Consider the following 27,932-nt stretch of genomic DNA (forward strand, 5'->3'; position numbering starts at 1 on the left):
GTCACCTGAGGGGTTCAGAAAAGGGCATGGGCATAATCGGAGCAGTAGTCAAGACAAAGGAATAAATGGAGTGCAATGCCCATGACACTCCCTACACATCTCCATCAGCAGAACACAGATCTAAAATAAAAGCACAGAGGTGGGTGACTTAACACTGTTTTGTTATCTAATTGAACTTCTTACTATATACAATGCTAACTTAAAAGGTAATCTGTTGCCAAACAAAATCCTTTTTTGGAATGCAAAATTACTCAAGATCTGGTTGTCTGGCTACTCTGGGCCAGGTGCAATGGCTCACACCTGTAATTTCAGCACTTTGGGAGGCCGAGGCGGGCAGATCACTTGAGGCCAGAAGTTCAAGACCAGCCTGGGCAATATGGCAAAACCCTGTCTCTATTAAAAATACAAAAATTAGCTGGATATGGTGGCACACACCTATAATCCTAGCCCCTTGGGAGGCTGAGGCATGAGAACGACCTGAACCTGGGAGGCAGAAGTTGCAGTGAGCCGAGATTGCGCCATTGCACCCTAGCCTGGGTGAGAGAGTAAGACTCTGTCTCAAAAAAGGGCTACTCTAAGCTTATGGGGAGAGAGCTGGTATTTTCTGACTTCTTTAAATCTTTTTACTACAGCAATCAATCTTAGCATTACTACAACCACACTCTAGAAGTCCTGCTTTAGTAATGAATCTAAGTATATTTCATCTTTTCCGTCCAATTCATGGTGAATAAGAGTCTCTTTGAGCTCAAAACAAATGCTACTGTGTTAAGCCAAAAAGAGTTAACAGGGCAAGTGGAATCATGGTCTCTGAGGACGCGGGGTGGAAGTCTGCACTTACAGTTGAGATTTATGTCCCCGTAAGGAAGGGGTAGGAGCGGCGAGTGTAGGGGGTGGTGAGTGTATCGAAGGATGGGGTTCCGCTTGTAAATCTGTTCCACCACGTCCGAGTTCAGGCAGTTCTCCTAGAAAAGAAAGCAAGCAAGCTTATTGTAAGAAACGTGTACCCGAAGGAACAAAATCAACTGTATATTCCTCCATATAAATATTTTTCAAGAATTTCAAATATCCGTAAACCTAGTGGGGCAAAATGGTGGAAATCCAGTGTTAGGTGGTTTCACGCACGAAGATACCTGTCATCTGTGTTTGAAGACAAGACACAAAAATTCATTCTTACAGCTCATTCTCTTAGTGTCTCATGCATGTGCTTCCCTTTGTGATTTGAAATTTTCTCCCCTGGAGATTACATACACTTAAAAAATTTAATCTAGGCTGGGCATGGTGGCTCACGTCTGTGCATTTTGAGAGTCCAAGGCGGGAGGATCACCTGGGCCCAGGAGTTTGAGACCAGCCTGGGCAACATAATGAGGCCCCGTCTCTACAAAAAATACTACAAAAAATAAAAGTGAAATAAAAAAATTAATCTGAATTTCTGTTACTGATTTAGCCATTAGTAGCCAAATCAGGTTATTTTTATCTATAGTTTTTTTTTTTTTGATATTGGAGTGCAGTGGTGCAATCTCCGCTCACTGCAACCCCCACCTCCCGGGTTCAAGCAATTCTCCTGCCTCAGCCTCCTGAGTAGCTGGGACTATAGTCACCTGCCACCATGCCTGGCTAATTTTTTTTTTTTTTTTGTATTTGTAGTGAGACAGGGTTTTACTATGTTGGACAGGCTGTTCTTGAACTCCTAACCTTGTGATCTGCCTGCCTCAGCTTCCCAAAGTGCTGGAATTATAGGCATGAGCCTGCACCTGGCCTGTAGTGTGTTTTATAAACACATTTTACTAGTTCTTTAATTGATGTTTTCTATTCTCTCTACACCTGAAAACTACAGACGTTAATATATTCTTGGGGAGACTGTCCTTCCACGTGCCTGCCCATCCTTCCACCCTTGAAATGTAAGAGAGTCTCTCACAGAATTTCATCACCATGTACTTATGCTCCTAAAATGTTCCTCTAGGATATAAAAAAACCAAAGTTACTTTTAGAACCTTAAATCAACAGAAAAGTTGGAGGAGAGGTCATGAATCACTCTATCATGGGAATTTCATTTCCACTATAAAACTTTTTCAGTCACCCAATTGAAGGCCAAAAAAATGGTTTTAATTACTGAAATAATTTATATGGACTGGTTTAGGGTCACCTGACTCATTTCTTAAGAAGCATGGCTTCATATTTGAAAACTCGTATTTACTTTTTCTTTCTTCAAGACAGAATTTCGCTCTTGTTGCCCAGGCTGGAGTGCAATGGTGTGATCTCAGCCTACTGCAACTTCTGTCTTCTGGCTTCAAGCAATTCTCCTGCCTCAGCCTCTCGAGTAGCTGGGATTACAGGCACCTGCCACCACACCCAGCTAACTTTTGTATTTTTAGTAGAAACGTAGTTTCACCATGTTGGCCAAGCTGATCTCGAACTTTTGACCTCAGGTGAGCCACCTGCCTTGGTCGGGCATAGTGCTGAGTGCCTGTAATCCCAGCTACTCAGGAGGCTGAGGTAGGAAAATTGCTTGAACCTGGGAGGCGGAGGTTGCATTGAGCTGAGATCGCACCACTGCACTCCAGCCTGGGTGACAAGCAAGACTCTGTCTCAAAAAAAAAAAAAAAAAAAAAACCAACTGGCTTGTCAGAATCTGGTTCCAAACACCCAGAGAACGTATCACTTTGGAATCAGGAGGCCAGTTTGATTTTGGTGGAAAATTATCCACCACTGATGGATTAGATCCTCTCCACCTCCACAAAAGCTGAACTCCCTCTTGGATCTGGTTAGGTAATTTCCTTTGACTTCCATTGGTAAAATACCTGCCTCGCCATCCTTCTAGCATCTTCCCTGTCACAGCCCACATCTGTCCCTCGCCCTGGGAATCTGCCTGCAGGACTGCGTGGAGGGCCACTGCCCAGCTACATGCAATGCAACCAGAACATCCCCCGTCTGTGTTCCATTTCTGGAAAGTGAGAGTAATAACCCCCACCCAGGGCTGCCATGCAAACACTCATTCTCTCACCTCACATACATTTCCTGAGCCACCACACTTATTTATAAACAGGAATTCACAATTTAACATGCTCAGTGTTAATACAGAGACTCAGGAGCTTCTGGGAGTTTGCAAGTGCCTGAGGGATGCCAAGTGTTCTAGACCACTGTGGGCTCCTTGGGAATTCACTTGTGTGGTCTGGAAACTGGACAGTGACAGTGGAACTAGTGGGTCACTCCTAGAAGGTCCCCAACCTTCTGAGGCCGAGGTGGAACCTGAGGCAAGGCAGGTGTTCCCCTGCACAGGTCACCACATTCCCATGAGCGAGGAGCCCCAGGTGCAAGCTGCAGACCATGCCCTCCTGCCCACAGAGCCCAACAGGTGGGATCTGGTGCCTCAGCGACAACATCTAACACTTCCCTAGAGACAAAACATTTTTGGCGTAAAATTTCCCATTTAGATTCCTGAAAGCAGGGTCCTCAAACACAAACTTAACCAAGCGCTAGTTTTTTGGTTTTTTTGAGACGGATTCTCATTCTGTCACCCAGGCTGGGTTGCAATGGCTGATCTTGGCTCACTGCAACATCAGCCTCCCAGATTCAAGCAAGTCTCCAGCCTCAGCCTCCTGAGTAGCTGGGATTACAGGCATGCGCCACCACGTCTGGCTGATATTTGTGTTTTTGGTAGAGGTGGCATTTCACCATGTTGGTCAGGTTGGTCTCATCCTGACCTCAGGTGATCTACCTGCCTCGGCCTCCCAAAGTGCTGGGACTACAGGCATGAGCCACTGTGCCAAGCCTATATCTTAATTTTTAAATTTTTATTTACTTATTTAAACTTTCTTGTTAACAACCAAGACACACACGTTAGCCTAGACGTGCACAGGGTCAATGTCACCTGTCACTGCCTTCCATGTCTATTCCTGTCCTAGTGGGAGGTCTGCAGAGGCAAAAACAGGAATGGAGCTGGCAGCTTGTACGACGATAATGCCTTCTTATGGACACCTCCTGAAGAAGCCGCCTTGGGCTATTTATAGTTAACTTTTTAAAAATATGTAAGTAGAAGGAACACCATGCCGGGTTAATTTTTATATTTTTAGTAAAGATGGGGGTTTGACCATATTGGGCAGGCTGACCTCACACTCCTGACCCCAAGTGATCCACCTGCCTCGGCCCCCCAAAGTGCTGGAATTACAGGCATGAGCCACCGTGCTGGCCAACCAAGCACTAATTTTGATTCCAGAGTAAACGCTGAGCTTCACTAATGCTGAGGTCTTGGTGCTCTAAGGGTAGAGTCTGAGCTGTCATCACCCACCTTGATGGGTTTGTCTTGTCTTACCTTGATGTCCTGAATCAGCTGCTGGGTGGGGGTGTCGATCGGAGCCTTGGTGTCAGTCACGTTTTGAATGGCACTGGACCACCGGGTGGCCTCGTTGAGCAGCTTGGTGTAGAGCCGGTAACAGTGCTTGCGCCCGTACACGGTGACGTTCCAGTAGCCTGCAAGGGCAGGGGACAAAACACACGCAGGTCAATGCCAACCTCAGGGACTGATGTGATGCTTGTGTCCTCTCTGACCTTAGTCCCTTTAATTATTCAATTCAATAAACTCTGGCTGAATTCCTACAGGTGTCCTGCCCCACGCTAGGTATCTAGTGATGAAGAAAAGACAGTGTGTCTCTTGCACAGTGGCATTTATAGCTGACAGGGGGAGACGAACATTAGAACAATAAACCCATCATTAGATATATAAAGATACATGGTAACTGGCTCTGGAAGGGAAAAGGGTAAGTTAACATCTCTTTCTGGGCCTTGAAACAGGAGTGAAAACTCCCTCCGTTTTCTGACTTTCCTTCTTACTTCCTGTTTCTTCCTTTCCCTTCCTTAGCCTCTCCCTTCGGAAGACAGCACTTGAGCCTGGCAGAGTGTGAGTTCAGAGGCAAGCTGCCTGAACCATCACCCAAACCTGATGCAAATGGAACGACTCCGTTAAACAGAAGCACAAAATCGCAACCAGCAACAAAAACCAAAACAAGCCATCTTCTGGAAACACTTTTATAATATAAAAAAAATGAAAAGAAACCCTCTAAGCTACATGTGCTATGCTACCAGGCTAAGTTCACGCACAGGATTTATCTTTTACAGGGTGCACAGGATGCTCATCATACAATGACGAGAGCAGCCTGGCCCACATGGCAAAACTCCATCTCCATCAAAAAGTACAAAAATTAGCCCGGTGTGATGGTGTGTGCCTGCAGTCCCAGCTACTCCTCAGGAGGCTGAGGTGGGAGGATAGCTTGAACCCTGGAAGTCAAGGCTGTAGTGAGTCATGATCGCACCATTGCACTCCAGCCTGGGCAACAGTGTGAGACCTTGTCTCAAAAATAAGAATAAATTAAAAATAAAAGGATGAAAACAGAGTATATAAAAACAAAGCTTCCTGCACGATGCCCTGCATCTGTTGACATGTTCTTGTCCTTGCGAGAGTCCATGAACCAAGACCTCTAGTATGGCTTAAACACTAAGTGGTCATAACCCCAGACAGGCTCAGAAGATAAACCAAGAAGACCACGTCTTTGAGGGGAAATAAAGTACACACTTGGAAGGAATCTTATTCCTTTGCCTAGAGCAAGCCCAGACTTTAAGATTTGATGCTCAGGGTTCGGGCCCAGCCTGTCATGAGCAGCCAGCCTGGTTACCTGTCTCTTTGAATATCTTCTCATCTGGGGGGACGACGGAGCAGAGGCTGTTGAGGACCAGGGTCCCCAGTTTCAGTGCATTCTTCTCTGAGCTCTTGTAGTAATCCAGGGAATTGTGGGTGAGTACAAACCACCGTTTCTTCAGTTTCAGTGAGGACATCTTTGGACTGTTCTTCACCTCTTTGTGCAACCATCCTGGAAAAAAAGATGCAAGTGTAAATTAAAATCTATGAGGGGAAACCCCAAAGATCACACAATCATCTGCATAATGCTACCAGATGGGTGGGGTTTCTACCTATTTGCCAGAAAAAGACCACGATCACTCCAATCTGATGTGAATATAACAACTACGTGAAAAAAAAAGCGCAAAATAACAACTAGCAACAAAAATCAAAACATGATCCTCTGGAAACACTTTTATAATACCACAAATTAAAAATCATTTAACAAATCTCCAACAGTCCAAAGGACTGAGAAAAGCAGCTCAAACTGGAAATACTGCAGATGTCTATACATAAATGGAAACGGGAGTGAAATAGATGAGGAAGCAGGGGAGGCAGTCACCTCTCACGATGAATTCCTGGCCCTCCACTCTGGTGTCGCCTTTGGACCGCTGCAGCAAGGTGATCCAGTGGTGCATCTCCTCCGGTGTGTCGGCGTTGCAGTGCAGCACCCGGTTGGCCGTGATGATCACAAATGAGTTGGGCCTGAGAGACAAGGTGTGAGGAAACAAAGCCTCTTAGCTCTACCGTCAGCATCACCTCTGTGTGAACCAGGACTCAATGCCTTCTTCCCGGCATTGGATCACGGGATATACACGGCTGGACTATTTGTGTTTTTATGAAGGCAAACCTTGCTCATTTCTGCAGAATTTCTTTTACGCATCATTAACCTTTAAACTTGGAGCAACACACTCATTCTGAAGGTCCTGGAAGGGAAAACATTTCTTGATGCAAAACTTTCCAGATGAAACTCAGTTCCGGGAAGGCTAAATAAGGTGACTGTGAGGGAAAATTTTTTTTTGATGCCTCTCCAAAGTCAATTTCTTCCTGCCATGGGTAATATTTCTGTGGGTTGGTAATGAAATGTCAGACACCAGCAATAAAAGAGGATCAGTAAATAGCTGCAGGTGGAGCATCTTAAACACTTGATTACGCTTTGTACGAAAAGCCTCCTGGGTCCGTGTTTTCAAAGTCATCTGACAAGGGTGCACTTCCCAGTCATGGATGACGTGATAATGGAAATTTACTTTCTCCCTCACCTCTTTTTGTCTGTAAATGCCCTGAACCTCTCTCATAGGCCCTTGCTAATATTAATACTAACTCCTCTATCTAACGGCTTAAGCTAGTGAACTTTCTTGCAAGTCTTCAAATGTTCACTGTAGTTAGATGACACAAAGTTCAAGAAAAAGAAAAGTAATGGCCAGGTGCAGTGGCTCACGCCTGTAATCCCAGCACTTTGGGAGGCCGAGGTGGGCAGATGACACGAGGTCAGGAGTTTGAGACCAGCCTGACCAACATGGAGAATCCCTGTCTCTACTAAAAATACGAAATTAACCGGGCGTGGTGGTACATGCCTGTAATCCTAGCTACTCAGGAGGTTGAGGCAGGAGAATTGCTTGAACCCGGGAGGCAGAGGTAGTGGTGAGCCGAGATTGCGCCATAGCCTGGGCACTCTAGCCTGGGCACAAGAGTGAAACTCCGTCTCAAAAAAAACAAAAAGAAGAGGAACTAGACTGCAGGACACCGGGAAAGCTATGCAAACAGGCTGAACTTGAGGTAATCCTTAAAAAAAAAAAAAAAAATTTTTCTAAAGTTGGAAACAAAGAGAAGTGGGCAGTTGAGGAAGAGAGAGAAGTGAATGAGGATGCAAAGTTCTAAGCATGGATCATCACATGTCCAGCCTGGAAGAGTGAAGGGCTTGGGAAAGCGAAGGTGTGGAGAAGGTAAAGTAGAAACTCACATACCAGAAGCAGCAGCAGCAGCAGCAGCAGGCTTTAATTACTGATATGACACACACGTGTTAAAGATTCCTGAGCCAGGTATAAGGGGGTGCAGGCTGACTACTAAAAGCAAAGGACCCCTGGTTCAGAAGAGCCTTTGTCAATGGGAGGGTGACAGAGACCCCACCACTCTAATTCTGCCAAGTAGGCACTATATTTTGTGGTCAATTTTAACACAGTCATATGCACTTTCTGGCTGTCTTACTGAGGACAGAAGTCAAATTGGATTCTTTCTCTGGTCCGTACTAGAGAAACTTTTCTGAAATTCTGCTACAGGCCAGAAGTAGAACTTACAAGATAATACAGGAACACAGAGACCATACAGAGAAAGTTCACTGGGCACAAGGATGCCTAAGACTGTCTCCAAAGATGATTTGCCTTCAAAAATCGAAACCAAAAAGGGTGCCAAGAAAGAAGAAATGTCAAGGAAAATAAATGCTTGTGGTTTATTAAAACCCTACATATACATTATCATCAAAATCCTTCTGAAGTTCATTGTTAAGTTCAGCAAGGAGAACGGCTCCCTTCCTCTTTACTAGAGCAGCATTTTCCTAAACAGGCATTTTCTTCCTGTATAAATCCCAAGTTTGTCCCTGTATCCACACTAAAAATATTCCTCATGCTTTTTAAAAATTGTCTAATTAGGATCCTAAGGTTTTGCCCAGAACTTGAAAGATACCCAGAGAAAGAAACTTCCGGATGATGTAAAACTGGGTAGCAAGAAGGAAGACTTTGGATTGCTGGGGTTGACGAGGTGGGAACACACAATCTTGTGTGATTTCACAGCCCTGCGAAGAGGGAAGTGACAGAGCAGCACAGACACCTGTGGACACACACAGGTGATGAGCTGTTTTTGTGAAGAGCCGCATCTGAACTTACCTGTCAGGGCTGTCAGAGGCGCACACGGAATCAATGAGCCCCACATCCAAGGTGCCCTGGAAAGGAACAAAAAAAATAAAGAAAATGAGAGCACCACTAAAGTATGGTGCACACTACAGTAACACCTGTAACCTACAACTCCCAGTCAGACAGAAAAGGCTCTTTTCTTTTTCACTTCAAAATAATAGTTATCTAAGAGATGACTCCTCTGTTGTGTGAGTACAAATAGCCTCTAAACAGGGCATATAGCTCATTTATTTAAAAAATTATGAGTTAATCATTTCCTCTTGTCCTTTTAATAATTTGTTTTTTAAAAATTAGTATTTTACTAAATTTGCTACAAGTACCTCTATTTTAGTTTAATTTAATTTGTTGGTTTTGAAAGAGTCTCACTCTGTCACCCAGGCTGAGTGCAGTGGAGTGATCTTGGCTCACTGCAATGTCTGCCTCCCATGTTCAAGTGATTCTCGTGCCTCGGTCTCCCAAGTAGCTGAGACTACAGGTGCGGGCCACCACACCTAGTTAATTTTGTATTTTTAGTAGAGATGGGGTCTGACCATGTTGGCAAGGCTTGTCTCAAACTCCTGGCCTCAAGTGATCCACCTGCATTGGCTTCCCGAAGTATAGGGATTTCAGGCCTGAGCCACGGCACCTGCTCCCTCTTGTTCTTAAAATACGTTCGGTGAACAGTGTTTATGACCTTTCAATAGTATAAATTTCCTGATTATATTTTGTCTTTTGATTAAATTTTACGCTTCTTCTCCTAAGAAACTTTATTTCAAGTTTTTCTGATGAGGAAATAAAACTTTATTTCCAAAGTAGGGTTTTGTAGCTTTGTGTATATGTCTGAGATAGAGGAAAGACAAAGAATACAATTTAGATTTTGGCCAGGCGTGGTGGCTCACACCTGTAATCCCAGCACTTTGGGAGGCCAAGGCAGGTAGGCTGCCTGAGCTCAGGAGTTTGAGAGCAGCCTGGGCAAGAGGGTGAAACTCTGTTTCTACTAAAATACAAAAAATTAGTCAAGCATGGTGGCATGAGCCTGTAGTCCCAGCTACTCGAGAGGCTGAGGCAGAAGAATTGCTTGAATTCAGGAGGTCGAGGTTGCAGTGACCCGAGATCACGTCACTGCACTCCAGCCTGGGTGACAGAGCAAGACTCCATCTCAAAAAAACAAGAATACAATTTAGATTTCACCAAGTCCTTTGAAGAATAAGTGTAATGTGGCTTCTATGCCCTCATTAAAAGTAGGATTATTTATTTTGTTCTTTTAAAGGTCTGAAATGGGAGCATGTATTACTTTATAACCTATAATTTATTAGTTGTTTTTTTTAAGAGACAGGGTCAGGCTGCTGCACTCAGGCTGCTGGAGTATAGTGGCACAATCATAGATCACTGTAGCCTCAAATTCCCAGGCTCAAGTGATCCTCCTGCCTCAGCCTGCCAAGTAGCTGGGACTACAGGCACGTGACACTGTGCCCGGCTAATTTTTAATTTTTTTCTTATAGGCACTGTCTTGCTATGTTTCTCAGGCTGGTCTTGAACTCCCGGCCTCAAGTGATCCTCTCACCTCAGTCTCCCAAAATGCTGTGATTATAGGCATGAGCCACAGTGCCCAACTTAATTTACTGTATCTATTATTGTATTATGATATTGTACTATTTATTGTATTTATTGTTGCACCAATTTTAAACGCAAATGGTCCTGTTTTTCTCCTTAATTATTATATATTTACTTTTAGAAAAAGACTGTCTGGAAATTCCCAGTCTTTTCCTTCTTTGCCATCCTGATGCCCTCCCTATCCCTGCCTTTGGACACTTCACCCCATCCCACCCCTGGATGCCCCACCCCATCCCAGGCAGTGCTCCCATACCACAGCATTCTGTGGGTTTGCCTGCTCATCATGCATCTCCTGGATCTCCTGGTCCGTGGACGCGTGGACCTGACTCAGCACGCTGAACCACTGGCTGTGGGGAAGAGACAGCAACTGTCAAGGAGAGGCCAACTTCATATTGGCAAAGCAATGGCATCCTACTCCACGTGCTCTGTGAAAATGACATCTCTGAGCACCTTTGCTTTTGATTACTTCTCAGGGGTAAATGAGGGTTTCAATACCAAAGAATAAAGTTAGAAGAAGCAGATGAAGTACCCGTAAATGCCTTTAAGTGCTAGATTATGTTCTAACTTTAGGTCAATGGACATTCTTTTCCTCCAGGTCCCATAGACCTTTATAGACATTTGATAATGATGAATGAGTTCCTTGAGAAATTAACAGCAAATAATAAAATCCTGAGTTCTACCCAAAATACTTGTATCAAGGATCCTTATTTAAGATATTATTTATAAACTAGGGAACATTCAGGTGATTTTTCTGTTTTAAAAAATAAATTTCAAGGTGAGAAGATCAATATAGACTGAGCAACCATAATCCAAAAAAATCTGAAATCTGAAATGCCTAAAAATTCAAAACTTTTTGAGCACCACCATGATGCCCAAAGGAAATGCTCACTGGAACATTTCGAATTTTCAGATTGGGGATGCTTAACCGGTAAGTCTAATGCAAATATTCCAAACTCCAAAATCTGCAACCTTCCAGCCCCAAGCATTTTGGATGAGGGATACTCAACCCATAACGGGAGAGTGTCATCTTGGAATGGCCACGAGATGTCTATTTTTTCTATGTATTCTCAGGATGGGGATTTCAACCACCTAACAGCATTTCTACTCAAGTCAATAAAACCACAGGAGAGCTGGAAATGAAAAATAACTGCTTAAAGCAGAAAACTATTTAGACGCGATAACTCTTCCATCTTCACTCCAAATGAGTACTCTGACATCCAGCCTCATCACAATCAGAAAATAAAAGGGGCTGGGCATGGTGGCTCATGCCTGTGATTCCAGCACTTTGGGAGGCCAAGGTGGGAGGATGGCTTGAGCCCAGGAATTTGAGACCAGCCTGGGAAATTTACTGAGGCCCAGTCTCTACAAAAAAAATGAAAAATTAGCTGGGTGCAGTGGTGCATGCTTGCAATCCCAGCTACATGGGAGGCTGAAGCAGGAAGATCACTTAAGCCCAGAAGGTCAAGGCTGCAGTGAGCCACGATCATCCCACTGTACTCCAGCCTGGGTGATAGACCAAGACTGTCTCACAAAAAAACAAATACAGGCCAGGCATGGTGGCTCACTCCTGTAATCCCAGCACTTTGGGAGGCTGAGGTGGGTGGATCACGAGGTTAGGAGATCGAGACTGTCCTGGCTAACGTGGTGAAACCTCATCTCTACTAAAAATACAAAAAAAAAAAAAAAAAAAATTAGCTGGGTGTGGTGGCATGTGCCTGTAGTCCCAGCTACTCAGAGAGGCTGAGGCAGGAGAATTGCCTGAACCGGGGAGGCAGAGGCTGCAGTGAGCCGAGATCGTGCCACTGTACTCCAGCCTGGGCGACAGAGCGAGACTCTGACTCAAAAACAAAACAAAACAAAAAACAAATACAAAATGAAACAAAACATGTCAACTCAAGAAAAACCAAGCAGAACAAAGTCATGATGTAACTAGAAGAATCAGGAAAATGACCATGAACAGCTATGCCTCCATCCAGCATTTACTGACCAACTACAAAATGTGAGGGCTACCAAATATGAGAGACACGCCAGGGCATCCTTCTCCTGCCGGGGGCTTATAAGACGCAAAATATATAAACGCTCCTACTATTTAAGGCAGAGGGGAGAGTACTTGGTATGTAATGGGATAGTTAAGAGAAAAAACGACACCCACATGTAAAGGTAGGCCGTGCAGATTATTTACAGCAAAGCACTTAAATCTACCTCCCGTGCTTCCTAAAGGAGAAAAATGTGACTACAAGCTTGAAAATATTCAACACATACAACAGATATGCATATATATCTTGTATAAAACAAGGGCAATACTTGAATATAACTCTGCACTATCCATTCCGGTTAACCAAACAAGCAAGACGTCACTGCTTTGCTAAGCTCAAAAATATCCCAAATTAAACACTGAAAAAGACATACATTCAAATTGTAGGAATCACATACACAAAGGCATACAATTTGTTGCACTTTCAATTCTGTCTAGATTATACTCTTAAATTTATAAATTTCTTCTCTTGAATCAAGTATAACTTGGAATCTGAAAAGGAATTTTTTTTTTTTTTAAAAGCAAAGTGTTCCACTGGTCAGGAGAAAAAGTCCTTGGCTAAAATATTCCAAAGGTTAAATTTAGTAGGTTCATCATGGCATAAAACAGACACGGCAGCTGCCAAACACCGGGCCTGTAATTCAGCTGAAAAGCTGCAGGCATTCCCTCCGCCACAAACAACCACACGTTCTAAGGAATTGCAGACGGAATGATGGGCTGCAATTCCAGGTCTGCTTGTTGTTCCAGTTTTGTTAGAATTTATGGGTCTAAGCAGGGTTTTAGTTTGTTCCCATGGGAAGAATTATTTTCTGGTGTCTTTCCCCTTAATGATGCTGCCATGGTGTTGTATCAACTTAGAAACATTCAAAGGGCAAGGGGTAGCGAGAGGTCCTGAGAAGAACACTAGAAGGTCCTAATGATCTTGGGGCTGAGGATTGAAGAATTACGCTGTTGGATGTTACCCTCATAAATGAAAAGGCATTCTCTAGCATTACTCATAGCAGATGACAGACACCCCCAACACAACCCTGCAGACTCACAAAGCTGCAGGAACAGACAGGACAGACACTCCACTGTGTCAGATCCACTAGGGGACCTTGTGATGCATCACCCTGAAGAGCAAATGCTAAGTCTCCTTAATTTTGTGCTATGTCTCCTCAGCACTCCAACCTGGAAACCTGAAGTCCAAGAAGTTAGAGACAACTTGCCCCAGCCAATGAAGGACTCTACACTCCTCTAATGTCAGTCAAAAGTTAAAGCTCTTAGGAAGAAATGTTCTTAAGAAGTTTAATGTCTCCATTCAGCAGAATGAGGCTGCACTGCATTCCAAATGATACTATCCTTTCTCTGTACCCCAGTCTCCTATTCTGCAAAATATGGATGATGGCAATAATTAACGTCTACTTTGCAGGTTTCAAGAAAATCAAGCTCTGGGCATGGGGCTCATGCCTGTAATCTCAGTACTTTGGGAGGCCGAGGCAGGAGGATCATGAGGTCAGGAGTTCGAGACCAGCCTGGCCAACATGGTGAAACCCTGTGTCAACTAAAAATACAAAAATTAGCTGGGCATGGTAATACGTGCCTGTATTCCCAGCTACTCAGGAGGCTGAGGCAGGAGAATTGCTTGAACCCAGGAGGTAGAGGTTGCAGTGAGCTCAGATCATGTCACTGCACTCCAGCCTGGATGACAAAGTGAGACTCTATCTCAAAAAAAAAAAGAAAAAAAAACTGGCCAGGGGTGTGGCTCACACCTGTAATCCCAGCACTTTGGGAGGCTGAGGTGGGCAGATCACGAGGTCAAGAGATCAAGACCATTAGGGCCAACATGGTGAAACCCCGTCTCTACTAAAAATGCAAAAATTAGCTGGGCATGGTGGTGCAAACCTGTAGTCCCAGCTACTTGGGAGGCTGAGGCAGAAGAATCGCTTGAACCCGGGAGATGGAGGTTGCAGTGAGCCAAGACTGCACCACTGCACTCCAGCCTGGTGACAGAGTGAGACTGCCTCAAAAAAAAAAAAAAAAAAAAAATCAAAAGAGTGAATCAAAAGAGTTAATATTTGTGAAACATTTAGAATACTGCCTGAAATATGTAGGTAATAATGAAACATTTAGAATATTAACCTCAAATAGAATTGGGATTACTTTTGCACCAACCTAATAGTAAGTTCTGTGTAAGTCAGTATCTCGTCCACTGAATTCTTCAATATTAGCATCTTTAAAACCCTCCCAATGCCACAGCCATCAGTTACTGCTCCCTGCCCTTTTGGTCCTTATGCAAACACAAATGATTCACTTTCAAAGCTCAGAAGCTTCCACAGGGCCGGCCTTCAGCTTCATGCAGCTGTGTAATTTACACATGCTACCAGTGACAGTAACAGCCTGAATCGGATGACAATGGGTCCGTCTAGTGGCATCAGAGCCTAGAAATCCTGAACCCTGTGCTGTACGTGAACACATCTGCCCAGGGAAAGATTCCTCAAGGGACAAGTACATGAATCTCTCATGACTCTTGGTTCCTCCACCATCCTAATAGAAAATCAATTAAAAATTTTCAAGGCCAGTACGGTAAACAGAGCTCTGCGTGACGCTCACACCTGTGCACGAGGGCATCAGGAGGTGGGTAACACGAAGTTGACAGCGCAGACTCACCTGGCATCTTCTGGGGACTCTGCAATCAGGTGGAAAGTCCTATCGGCCATAATGATGTCGATCCCATTCTCCTTGGTGGTGTTATCTATGATCTCTCTGCAAAGGAGCAAAAGCACATCAGGAATACCAAATTCTGAATAGCCGAGGGAAGCAATTTCATGAAACCAATGACTAGCGTTGGAACTGTTACTGAAGAAATGGTACACAGTTGGCCCTCCATATCTGCGAGTTCAGCATCTGTGGATTCAACTAGCAGCAGATAAAAAATAAAACTCCAATAAAAAAATAATACTACAAATTTAAAAACAATACAGGGTAACCATTATTTACAATGCATTTGCATCATACTGGGTATTATAAGTCATCTAGAGAAGATCTGAAGTATATGGGAGAATATGCATAGGTTACATGATATCATTTTATAGCAGGGTCTCAGGCATCTGAGGATTTTGGTGGCTGCAGTTGGGTGGCAGTTCTGGAGCTCATCACCAAAAGACTTGGAGGGACCTACAGTTTTCTTCCTTTTAGCAATGATGAAAATTCCCTCTAGGGGGAGCCAGGCTCCTCTCTGCTGCCCAGGGAAGATGCTGCAGGTGTGGCCAGGGATAGCAGACTTCTCTAGGAAGGGGCTCTCTCCCCTCACACTGGCCCATCCAATGCCCACCCCTGCTCAGGCCCCAGATGGGCCCGGGGCAGCAGCCTCCACTCCTGCCTGCAACTTCCTCTGGTTCCTTTCTCAAATCTACAAAAGCCAACTTGGCCTGGTGTCAGCCCTTTCCCTAATTCATCACAGTTCTTCCCCCAGCTTAAGGCCATGGCTGCTGCGTCTGACTTCTGCCTGAGATGTGCACATTATTTCCATGAGGGGTAGTGGGGGTGAGGCACAGGATCCGGGTGTGTCTCGTTCTCAATACCATCTTGATCTCACCTGCTACCCTCCCTAAACAACATTAGAGGAATAAAATTGGTGAACCAGGTTAACAAAAATCAGGGTAAAACAGCAGCAGATGTTAGGATCAGACCAGATGATGAAGAAGGGTTTGGGGCATAAAGTCAGCTTGCTCTGATAACTAAAGAAGTAAAAATGTTCACAAAACATGTATTTTACAACAACAAAACTGAAACACTCTGATTGGTTAGAGAAAAAAAAAGTATTATCTGACCTCGTAGCTAGAATCACTCAGATAAAATATTTTTTAAAAAATCAAGATGAGGGCAGGGCAAGGTAGCTCACGCCTGTAATCCCAGCACTCTGGAAGGCCGAGGCACATGGATCACCTGAGGTTAGAAGTTTGAGACCAGCCTGGCCGACATAGTGAAACCCAGTCTCTACTAAAAATACAAAAATCAGCCAGGTGTGATGGCGCATGCCTATAATTCCAGCTACTCGGGAGGCTGAGGCAGGAGTATCGCTTGAACCCAGGAGGCGGAAGTTGCAGTGAGCCGAGATTGTGCCACTGTACTCCAGCCTGGGCAAGAGAGAGAGACTCAGTCTCAAATAAATAAATAAATAAATAAGGCCAGTGCAGAAATCTAAACAATCACTAGAGTTTGGATAATATTAGGAGCTAATACAATTTTTTTAATGTGATAATGGTATTGTGATTATATATTAGAATCTTCAAATGCATACTAAATATTTACAGAAGAAATTACATGACACGGACTTGCTGTAAAATAAGGTAGTTTGGCCGGGCGCGGTGGCTCAAGCCTGTAATCCCAGCACTTTGGGAGGCCGAGGTGGGTGGGTCACAAGGTCAAAAGATCGAGACCATCCTGGTCAACATGGTGAAACCCCGTCTCTACTAAAAATACAAAAATTAGCCAGGCATGGTGGCGCACGCCTGTGGTCCCAGCTGCTCAGGAGGCTGAGGCAGGCGAATTGCTTGAACCTGGGAGGTGGAGGTTGAGGTGAGCGGAGATCGTGCCATTGCACTCCAGCCTAGGCAACAAGAGCAAAACTCCGTCTTAAAAAAAAAAAAAAAAAAAAAAAAGAAGGTAGCTTGTTGGGGAGTGGACCGGTAGAACCGTGGATGAAACACTCTTGGCCATGGTGGACAGCCACTGAAAGCTCTGGAATGAGTCCGTGTTTTGTTATATTCTTCTACCCACTCTTGCGTGATTGAAGTTTTCCATAATAATAATTCACTGTTTCTGTTCTATAGGAGGTGACAGAAATGGCTGAATAAGAGCTAACATTTCCATAACTCAGTATAATTTTGATGAAGCACCTGAGAATAGAGCTTTTATTAAGCAGCATACAAAGCGAGTTGCAAAAGAAACATCCATCAGTGTACTCTGCTGAAATTCAATACCATGCCTACCTCTCTCACAGCCTCCTGGTGCTTGCGGCCCCTTCTATGGGATAATTAAAGAGAAACATCATGGCCGTAATCTCAGCGCTTCGGGAGACCAAGGCAGGTGGATGGCTTTGAGCCTGTGAGTTTGACACCAGCCTGGGCAACATGGTGAAACCCTGTATCTACTAATAATACAAAAAATTAGCCTGGCGTGGTGGTGGGTGCCAGTCTCAACTACTAGGGAGGCTGAGATGGGAGGATCACCTGAGCCCAGGAAGTTGAGGCTGCAGTGAGCCAAGATCGTGCCACTGCACTCCAGCCTGGGAAATAGGAATGAGACCCTCTGTCAGTCAATCAATTGACTGATAGACAGATGAGGAACATCATGGTATGTGAGGCTGAGAGAAGATGGTGGAGGCAGCAGAGCCGTGCCTTGCTGTGAGCATTTGCTGTGGCAGGATTCGGACCCAGAGTTCTCACCAGCCCACTCTTGCACCTCACGAACTCCAAAGGGACAGCCTGGAAATGTCCAATATTCTGCCATCTGCAGAGACCTGAGCTTTGCCCTTAAAATCAAATACATAAAAGACTTTTCTCTCCTCATTTAACTTTCCACTTTACAATGAATACTTTTCTGAAGTTGCTGGTGCTGGCTGATTACTTAAGGCTCCTGACTTCAGGCATTAATTTGATCCCTCAAAGCTTCTTTTACTACTTTACTAAATATTTGAGGTCCCTCAGTTTTGAGTGGAGTATGGCTACAGGTTACCCCCAAACAAGTTTTCAGGCTTAGTATCTAGTTACCCGAGAAAACCAGCTGCCTGTAACTCCCAACAATTTTCAGGAAACATTACTTAGTCTTTAACAAAAATAATAGGCCCTCAGTAGTCCAAAGCTTTGGTTCTATAAGTGGGTGGCAGAAAAAGGGGTGTGTTGGATTCGAAGGCCAGCCCTTTCCTCTCATTGCTGGGAATGGGGCTGGCTAGCATAGCCAACCCTGGTAACACTGAAGACAAGCGATTCATTTCAGAAAACTCCTCCAGTCTGTCTGCTTTCGATTTAGCTAATTTATCTGTTGGCTACAGCGGGAGTAAGGAATTGAAAGTACATTAAGCCATAAAAAGACTCAGCCACTTGTTCCAGATTCACACCATTCTTCCTACACACACTGAACTGAATTATCAGGACACCTACTACAGGCTCCTGCCGCTGCAAGGAACCTGCACAGCGTGGCTCTGTGACATCACACCAGTGTAAACCATCGAGCAACCCATCGGGGCCACAGCCTGGTTTAGCAACCTACTTTGCCGTTCGCACTTCGACGGTGCCCTTGAGCTTCTCCTCGCTGTCGTTTTCAAAATACATCAGCTTGGACTGGCGGAGAACAAACCAGCGCTTCTTCCAGTTTCTCCTGGAGAGCGTGGAGGAGCCCCCGCCTTTTTTGTGGAGCCAGCCTTGCTTGAGGGCCTCCTGCTTGGAGCGGAACCACAAGAAGGTTTCATCCTTGAGGACACACCAGCGGCGTTTCCAAGAGTTCATCAGGCCACCTGTTCTCCCCAAGATTGGGTAGAGAGGGGTGTAAGAAAAGTCAGTCAAACTGGATGACAACAACATGCACAGCAGATGTTAAGGTCTAGCCAAGCTTAGACTCTGCCCTGGCTGCAGCACCGCAGAGAACCCTCAGCGAGGAACGCCACTGCTAGCTCATGTCTGGGGGCACCACACAGATGTCACATCGACCAGGGTGGATCACACAAGAATCCTTATATCCAAAGACTTGCTGCTCACTTAGCTGAGAAAGCTTTGTAAGGAGCCAATAGGAAAGCAAGAAATGGGCCGGGCATGGTGGCTCACACCTGTAATCCCAGCACTTTGGGAGGCCTGGGCGGGCAGATCACCAGACGTCAGGAGTTCAAGACCAGCCTGCTCAACATGGCAAAATGCTGTCTCTACTAAAAATACAAAAATTAGCTGGGCATGGTGGCGTACGCCTATAATCCCAGCTACTCAGGAGGCTGAAGCAGGAGAATTACTGGAACTCAGGGGCAGAGGCTGCAGTCAGCCAAGACTGTGCCACTGCATTCCAGCCTGGGCAACAGAGCAAGACCGAATCTCAAAAAAAAACAAAAAGAAAAGAAAAGAAAAAGAAGTAATGAATTGAAACTCTAACCCAGGAATGAGTCAAAAGCCAAGGGTGAGAACATGCCCCTAGGTATGGATCAGGCTTATCTCTAAATGCCCGAGCGAGGGAAATTTATTTTTAAATGGTGTTAAAATTTACCAGTTTCTTCACCTGTTTTTGGGTCAGGAGTGGTGGCTTATGCCTATAATCCCAGCACTTTGGGAGGCCGAGGCAGGCGGATCACTGAGGTCAGGAGTTTTAGACCAGCCTGGCCAACATGGTGAAACCCGTCTCTACTAAAAGACTAAAAATTAGCCGAGTATGGTGGCAAGTGCCTGTAATCCCAGCTACTTGGGAGGCTGAGGCAGGAGAATCACTTGAACCCAGGAGATAGAGTTTGCGGTGAGCCAAGATTGTGCAACTAGACTCCAGCTTGGGTGACAAAGTGAGACTCCATCTCAAAAAACAAGCAAACAAACAAAATTTACCCATTTCCTTCCGCAGTTGGTCAATGTGGGAGCAACAATTATCAGTGATTCTAGAGTTTACTGATAAAGTCTAACTTACATAGGTAAAGACAGCAGGGCTTTTTGTAGAACAAGATCTTTTCAAAGAAAAGCATCATCTGGGCTAGGCACGGTGGCTCATGCCCGTAATCCCAGCACTTTGCAAGGCTAAGACAGGCAGAGAGATCAAGGCAGGCGGAGAGATCGAGGCAAGGTCAAATGATCGAGACCATCCTGGCCAATATGGTGAAACCCCATCTCTACTAAAAATATAAAAATTAGCTGGGCGTGGTGGTGCACACCGATACTTCCAGCTACCCAGGAGGCTGAGGCAGGAAAATTGCCTGAACCCGGGAGGCAGAGGTTGCAGTGAGCTGAGAACACACCACTGCACTCCAGCCTGGCGACAGAGCGAGACTCCACCGCAAAAAAAAAAGCATCATCTGAAAATGGTTTACAGGTAAAAGATTGAGACTATGAAAAAAAAGCAAGAGGACAAACTATACTAAGATTTGAACTTAAATATATAGAAGTTACAGATGTTATATTTCATAGGATAAAAAAAATCTTTCTCTACTCTTCCAGGAGGGTGGTAATTTTGTATTCCAGATTCCCTAGCCTGCTCAAGAGCAGCATCTTACACAAATCTGTTATTATAAGACCATCCATACATTATTTTCTTTTGACCAACCAGTAATAAAAATAAGGGTCATTTAAAAATAGGACATTTAAAGCCAGTATAAACAAAGTGTTTTCCTTTTATGCGTTCAGTGTGTGAAAACCGGACAGTGCACATGCTTCCCTGAACTTTCTAGACTGTTCTGCCTCCTTCTGTCTAAGGCATTCCCTGCTCATCTAGCTGAGACATCTTTGGTAATTGTGCCAAGCTCCAGAGCTGAGTCCTAACATACGGCAAACCTGCCAAGGGCTACCAGAATGAAATATTGTTGGTTTTTTGATTTGTGACTTTAATCTGCACTTATCAAAAGAAGCCTGGAGGAAAACTGTGCAAAGTTATTCTATTATCTTGTTGTCTTTAAATGATAAAGCTTATTCACAGTTGTTTCAAAGATTAGAACAGTAAGCACAACAGCTCCCTCCATTAGTTTATTTAATCTGTTGTTTCTCTGTTATCACTAGCACTCACTCTTGGCCCTCCCTCTGCAATTTCAGGCCCTCTCTTATTAATTTATCATTTAGATAATCTACTTAATGCTATAATTTCCTAACTGCAAACACCTTTAGTAGGTTATTGGGTTGCGAAAACTCATTTATGCCCATAAAACATAAACTGGTGATTAGATTTTCTTTTTCATTTCTTGGTTTCTCTGAAACTGTTTGGCTCTGTTTTAATTAAAATTTTATTAAATATTACATGATGCTGCATTTACATAACAGCTTTATTAAGAGATGCCAAAAACTCACCTGCCTAACTTCTTTGACTCTGATTTTAATATTTGAATGTGTCTTTACTTTTTTCCTACTCTTACTGGTTTTAATCCAATAACCGTATAATAAATCAATGCCATACATTAAAAATAAGAGGAATATTGAAGAGAATTTTCAAATTAACTTAGGGAACTAAAAGTTGAGGAATGGGAATTACATGTTAATAAGAACAGTTAAGATGATTTCTAGCTGAGAAAATCTTAAGATGCTATGATTAAATACTTATTGGATCATGAGGTTCTGATTTGCGATGACATTTTTTCCTTTGTCAGGCGTTCCAATACTGGCTACCTCAATGTTTTTCATTCCAACAGTCCTACTGAAGTTCACATCAAACAGTGATTTCAGACAACAGAAAAGTCTCCCCTAAACCAAACCTTGTGGGGGTTTCAGGAGCACCTTCGGGCTCCAAAGCTGAGGATGGCAGAACTCTGAAAGGCAAATGACTTGACCGTCGTCACCAGACCCATGTTTTCCAAGAGAGGCACGTATGGCAAAAAAGGAATCCAGCAAACAAAGCCACAAGTGAAGAAAACAGAAAAGAAATATTAAGGACAACAAAAGAAAAGGTATGGAAAAAAAGGTAAATAAGTGAACAGAAAAGAAGCACAGGAAAAAAGAAGGGAACACGAAATAAAAATGTTTTCATGGTGGGGAAGACGAAGAAAGAAAAAGTGAATGAAGAAAGACAGCAGTAAAAAGGAAGGTGGAGAAAAGGGAGGGAGAAGACGAGTTCAAAAATCAAAGACCGGAGAAAGCAGGAAGAAGAGACCTGGGGAGAAGGTTCTCGTATCCCTGCCCATCTTACGTTCTCAACTCTCTCCCTGCTCCAGTCTAGGTCCATGCAAAAAACAGGATGAACAGGATGGCCTCTTCATTTTAACCATCCACGTAAAACTCCTGCCAAAAATTGGTGATGATTATGGTTTCCTATTATCCCTGTCACTGAGTTATGACTCAGAGTCAAGAACGGGAATAAAGCATAAATACAAGGTCCCAATTAAATAATTTTCTGGCTAGGCATGGTGGCTCACGCCTGCAATCCCTGCACTTTGGGAGGCCAAGGTGAGAGGACTGCTTGAGGCCAAGAGTTGGAGACCAACCCGGGCAACATAGTGAGATTCCATCTCTATAAAAAATTAGCCTGGACAGGGCATGGTGGCTCACGCCTGCTAATCCCAGCACTTTGGGAGGCTGAGGCAGGCAGATCGCCTGAGGTCCGGAGTTCAAGACCAGCCTGACCAACGTGGAGAAACCCCGTCTCTACTAAAAATACAAAAATTAGCCATGTGTGGTGGCGCATGCCTGTAGTCCCAGCTACTCGGGAGGCTGAGGCAGGAGAATCGCTTAAAACCCAGGAGGCGGAGCTTGCAGTGAGCTGAGATTGCGCCGTTGCACTCCAGCCTGGGCAACAAGAGTGAAACTTTGTCTCAAAAAAAAAAAATTAGCCTGGCATGGTGGTGTGCGTCTGTAGTCCTAGCTTCTATGAAGGTTGAGGAGGGAAGATGGCTTGAGCCTGACTTTGAGCCTGCAGTAAGCCATGCCCACACTACTGCCCTCTAGCTTGGGTAACAGAACGAGACCCTGTCTTAAATAAACACCTAAATACATAAATACACAGAAAATAATTTTCCAAAAGGATTGTGCCTCAAGGCCCCTAACTGTTAAGGTTCAGCAAAATATATTCAAAGGTTAATAACAATTAAAGCATACAATGAAAATGCTCATCATGAAGTGGGTATGGCGAGCATTGAAGACTGTGGCCCTCAGTGAGATCCTCGCTGCCCCCCATGGATAGCACATCCTTCCAGCCTTTCTAGTATCCCCGGTAGGAGAGAAAATGCAGTTTATCATTAGAATGGGTCTTGACCAATTCCAGCAGCACCAGCAGCAACGCACATATTGGTTTATATGTCTGCATATGTGAGAGAGAGCGATCAGACAGAGACAGAGAGGGAGATAGTGAAAGAGAAAGTGGGAGAGAGAGTGAATGAAAATAGAAAGAATGACGAAGATGAAAGAGAGCTAAGAAGAAGGGAAAAAAAGACAGGGAGAGGCAGAGGGGAGGAGGAGGGCTGATCATGGAGGCACTGGTTGCAAATGCTTTGTCCTGTCACTCTGCACCAAGCCAGGGGAGTCACGGCTGTGTTCATGCTGGCAGGACCACACCACCATGTCACATCAGCGTGACAGGGCGTCCCTTCACTCATCTAAGTGGCCCAACACCAAGGTAAGGGTAGCTAGAGTGACTTTCCCAGTCCCCATCCATCAGCCCAGATAAAATAACACCTCCATTTTCCAGTGCTCTCCCCCATCCCAGACTCTGCGGTGGCTGCAGTCATACCTTTCATGTACAGAAAGCTGTGGAAATATGGCAGAGTGACACAGCTGTACACAGAGTCGCGCCGGTACGAAAGCTCATCATCTGTATCAAACCTGGAGTCAAAGTCCTCTTCACTATCTTCAAACTGGACAGAGAGAGAAGTCAATGGTGAGGGAAAAGGCCAGAAAGGAAGCCACAAAGACACCCAGCATGTGTATTATCATTGAAAAAATAAAAAAGGGCCGGGCGCGGTGGCTCAAGCCTGTAATCCCAGCACTTTGGGAGGCCGAGGCGGGTGGATCACGAGGTCAAGAGATCGAGACCATCCTGGTCAACATGGTGAAACCCTGTCTCTACTAATACAAAAAATTAGCTGGGCATGGTGGCATGTGCCTGTAATCCCAGCTACTCAGGAGGCTGAGGCAGGAGAATTGCCTGAACTCAGGAGGCGGAGATTGCGGTGAGCCGAGATCGCGCCATTGCACTCCAGCCTGGGTAACAAGAGCGAAACTCCGTCTCAAAAAAAAAAAAAAAAAAGAAAAAAGAAAAAAATACAGTTACTCAAGAGGCTGAGGCAAGAGAATCGCTTGAACCCAGGAGGTAGAGGTTGTAGTGAGCTCAGATTGTGCCACTGCACTCCAGCCTGGGCAACAGAGCAAGACTCTGTCTCAAGAAAAGAAAACAGAAAACAGAAAAACAGGCAAAGAAGCTATACGCCTGATTCACAGAACCACACAAATAATTCAGAATTAAAAATATCGACTTTTAAGGTCAAATGGTCAGTTGAATTGATACATAAAAGACAAGACATACTGGAATCCAAAGACTATCTGCCCTAAAGTTAACACTGCTTTTTAACGCTATAATTTTAATCAAACCATGCAAGAGTTAACCCCCTCTGAATTACTATGTTAAACATGTTTTTAAATCTTCCAAAGTCAAGAGAACATTCAATGCATGACCAAAGGGACAAAATAAAAATAAATTATAAATAAATCCAGAAACTGGAAAGAGTGCATTTAATCCTGCAGATTCTTCCCTTACATCCACTATAAGAAATAACATCGTGTGGTTTGATTGTGAAGTTACTGTAAGGAAAGTTTGCCAATTCACCCCTGACAAGTCTTGTTCCAGTTTAGGGTGTGTCTCATTTCCTAACACAGCCCAGCAAGGCTAAATATCCATTCAAATTGTTAAAAAAAAGTTGAGGGGGGAGGAAGAAATAAAATAAACAAAAGTTCCATTTAAAAAGCCAGTTTTCAGCCAGGCACGGTGGCTCATGCCTGTAAACCCAGCACTTTGGGAAACCGAGGCAGGCAGATCACCTGAGGTCAGGAGTTTGAGACCAGCCTGGCCAACATGGTGAAACCCCATCTCTACTAAAAATGCAAAAATTAGCTGGGCGTGGTGGTGGGTGCTGGTAATCCCAGCTACTCAGGAGGCTGAGACAGGAGAATCATTTGAACTCCGGAGGTGGAGGTTGCAGTGAGCTGAGATCATGCCAATGCACTCCAGTGTGGGCGACAGAGTGAGACTCTATCTCCAAATAAATAAATAAATAAATAGCCAGTTTTCCCAGGTCTTGGGCACAGCTCAGCTCTGGGGTTTGGGCTAAACCTGCAACAGGCACATCAAAGTTCCACTTAGGAATGCAATTGGCTTGTGGAATGAGAAAAAGGTTTAAGATGATCTAAGACCCTGACTCTGCAATCTTCGTACGGTTTTCCCATGGGGCTGTCTTCATTCAACCTGAGGATGCAGCAGAGGTGGGCGTGACTGGCCACGCATGTCACTGGGACTTGCCAGGCGGATACTCACCGAGGACTGCGCCCCCTCAGAGCCGAACCGGTAGGCGCCCGAGCTGTTGTAGGTCCCCACGGAGCAGCGGTAGTCGGGGGACCACTGGCTGCCGTAGGAGTTGGAGAAGGTCACGCTGCTGCCGGAAGTGATGGCGCCGTCCTCGTAGTCGTCCTGGTCGTAGTCGTAGTCGCCGTCCGGGGAGGGGAGGTCACCGGCGTTCTGGGGCATGCAGTAGGTGGACTCGCCGCTGGAGGAGTCGTGCAGGCTGCCGGAGTCCGGCGCCGACGGGGCAAGCAGCACCGTGCTGTCCGCGCTGGGGCTGGTGGGCACCACCGTGTCGTTCATGTACGGGTCCTCCTCCGAAGAGTCGTCACTGGTCCGGATGCCGCTCGTTCGCTGGTCCGAGTGGCCGTGCTCACTGGGGTTGGGGGAGTCCTTGAAGGCGTCGTCGTCGGCCTCGAAGCCCTCGTCGACCTCCTCCTCCGGGTAGGGCTGGCTGAAGTTGAAGTTGGGCTTCTCCTCGCACGCACTCTCGGCCAGCTCGCCGGAAAACTCGCTTCCCACCGACAGGGACCGCTCGATATTCCGGACGCACTCGTCAATTTCGTCGAAATTGAGGGACTCGAGGAACTCCTGGGCCGCCCGGCACGCTTCCTCCTCCAGCCTGCGGAGCTCCTGGTCCCGCCGCTGCTGCAGCTTCTGCAGGGAAGCCTCGGTCAGGGACAGCTCCTGCTGCTCCTTCATGCGCTGCAGGTCCTCAATTTCTTTCTCCAGACGCAGGATCTCTTCCACCTGCTTGTTTTCCTTCTGTTTCTCCAGTTCACGGGTCAGTTCAGCTTCCTTCTGGCTCTTCTGCAAGGCTTCGAGTTCTTGCTGCTTCCTCGTTTCCTCCTCCTGGACAGAAGCAGAAGGGAGATTTTAGAAGGCTTCAGTACAAAAGTGCAAGGAGGCATAGCTTCCCCTTTGCAACCAGGATGAAATGTGGTCATTGTAAGTTGGACTGTGTCCCATAAAGTCCACAGGTTGAAGTCCTAACCCCCAATACTGCAGAACGTGACTGAATTTGGAGATAGGGCTTTTTTTTTTTTTTTTTTTGAGACGGAGTTTCGCTCTGTTGCCCAGGCTAGAGTGCAGTGGCATGATCTCAGCTCATTGCAACCTCTCTGTCCTGGGTTCAAGTGATTCTCCTGGCTCAGCCTCCAGAGTAGCTGGGATTACAGGTGCCCACTACCACACCTGGTTGATTTTTGTATTTTTAGTAGAGACAGGGTTTCACCACATCGGCCAAGCTGGTCTGGAACTCCTGACATCAGGTGATCCGCCCGCCTCGGCCTCCCAAAGTGCTGGGATTACAGATGTGAGCCGCTGCATCCAGCCGAGATAGGGCTTTTAAAGGGGCGACTAGGTTAAAATGAGGTCGTTAGGGTAGCTCTAATCTGAGCTGACAGCTGTCCTTATGGGTACAGGAGACCAGGACACACAGAGAAGAAAGGCTGCTTGAGGATGCACTGGGAAGACAGCCGCCTGCAAGCCAAGGAGGAGGCCTCAGGAGAAATTAAACCTAAGGACACCTTGATCTTGCAGTTCCAGCCTCCAGAACTGAGAGAAAATCAATTTCCACTTTTCAACTCACCTCGTCTGTGGTATTTTGCAGCGGGCCTAGCAAACTAACAGGCTGGTTATACTGATTTAGAGAAATTATGCTCTTGTGATGCACACTAAAACCTTAGCCATTCACTATGCTTTACCCCAATGTAATGGGTCAGAAACTGCATCATAAACACATCCTCTTAAACTGTTCTTCTGTTATCTTTCTACTTTAATTTAGTTTTGAATCCCAGAGTCCAAGCATTAGAAGTGGGAAGGAAGCAGAAGTAGAAAAAGAGACGCAAAGTTGTCACCGCGCTCATTACCTGCTGGGCGCGGAGCTCGGCTTCTCTTCGCGCTCTCTCTCTCTCTCTAAAAATAGTAAAGAAAAAGTGAAAATCAACAACAATAATCCTAGAACCACTTTTCAGAGAGCTTTTTAAAACAGCTTTGCCAAACACAGAAAGCATGAAAGACAAGAGCCCCTTCCTCTGGCTATGGACGTGTTCTGTGTATGAATAAAAATATTCCCAGAACTGAGTCTTCAATGCTGCCAAGGAATTTTATATTCTAGCCACCAAGAGTTACTGTTTCAAATTGTAGGTTCTGGGGCATCTGCTGGGATTTCTGGCTGCACAGACAGATACTGAGCAGAGCACTCAACATATATCTTTTTGTTTCATCCCAGCAACAAAAGTACTGTACCTTTCTTCTTCCTCCTACCTTTCTTCCTCCTCCCGTTTCTTCTTTTCTTCCTCCTCCCGTTTCTTCTTTTCTTCTTGCTCCCTTTTCTCCGCCAGCAACTGTCTGTAAACTCGACGAGCAATCTGACCTCTGAGTTGCTTCTGGAAAACTACAGCTGCCTTTTTCAGGTGCACAAATCTCCTCCTCAGAAGGAATGCTCTATAATTCTTCTGTATTATCACTACACAATAAAGGACCTTTCTGTATTGTTTTCTGAAAATGAAAGAAAACAAGAGAATCGTGATTGAAG

The 27,932-nt window shown here is 45.0% G+C and overlaps 1 protein-coding gene across 4 annotated transcripts in view; it reads right to left on the reverse strand.

The window, feature by feature from the left end:
* The window catches only part of MYO10 (myosin X), a 272,693-nt gene that overhangs the window by 10,256 nt on the left and 234,505 nt on the right, over window positions 1-27,932 (reverse strand). For all 4 annotated transcript variants that reach the window (XM_064375882.1, XM_064375881.1, XM_064375883.1 and 1 more), the window contains 12 exons: window positions 27,662-27,895; window positions 27,265-27,310; window positions 25,370-26,245; window positions 23,573-23,696; window positions 18,455-18,698; window positions 14,852-14,947; window positions 10,421-10,514; window positions 8,548-8,603; window positions 6,231-6,373; window positions 5,667-5,861; window positions 4,310-4,467; window positions 839-962 (listed from right to left, as the gene is read on the reverse strand). In XM_064375882.1, the coding sequence (XP_064231952.1) occupies window positions 839-962; window positions 4,310-4,467; window positions 5,667-5,861; window positions 6,231-6,373; window positions 8,548-8,603; window positions 10,421-10,514; window positions 14,852-14,947; window positions 18,455-18,698; window positions 23,573-23,696; window positions 25,370-26,245; window positions 27,265-27,310; window positions 27,662-27,895 (2,390 nt within the window). The remainder of the gene's footprint in view (window positions 1-838; window positions 963-4,309; window positions 4,468-5,666; window positions 5,862-6,230; window positions 6,374-8,547; window positions 8,604-10,420; window positions 10,515-14,851; window positions 14,948-18,454; window positions 18,699-23,572; window positions 23,697-25,369; window positions 26,246-27,264; window positions 27,311-27,661; window positions 27,896-27,932) is intronic.

This window comes from Aotus nancymaae, unplaced genomic scaffold (genome assembly GCF_030222135.1).
Source record: "Aotus nancymaae isolate 86718 unplaced genomic scaffold, 86718_ANA_hifiasm-v0.15.2.pri h1tg000014l, whole genome shotgun sequence".
NCBI lineage: Eukaryota > Metazoa > Chordata > Mammalia > Primates > Aotidae > Aotus > Aotus nancymaae.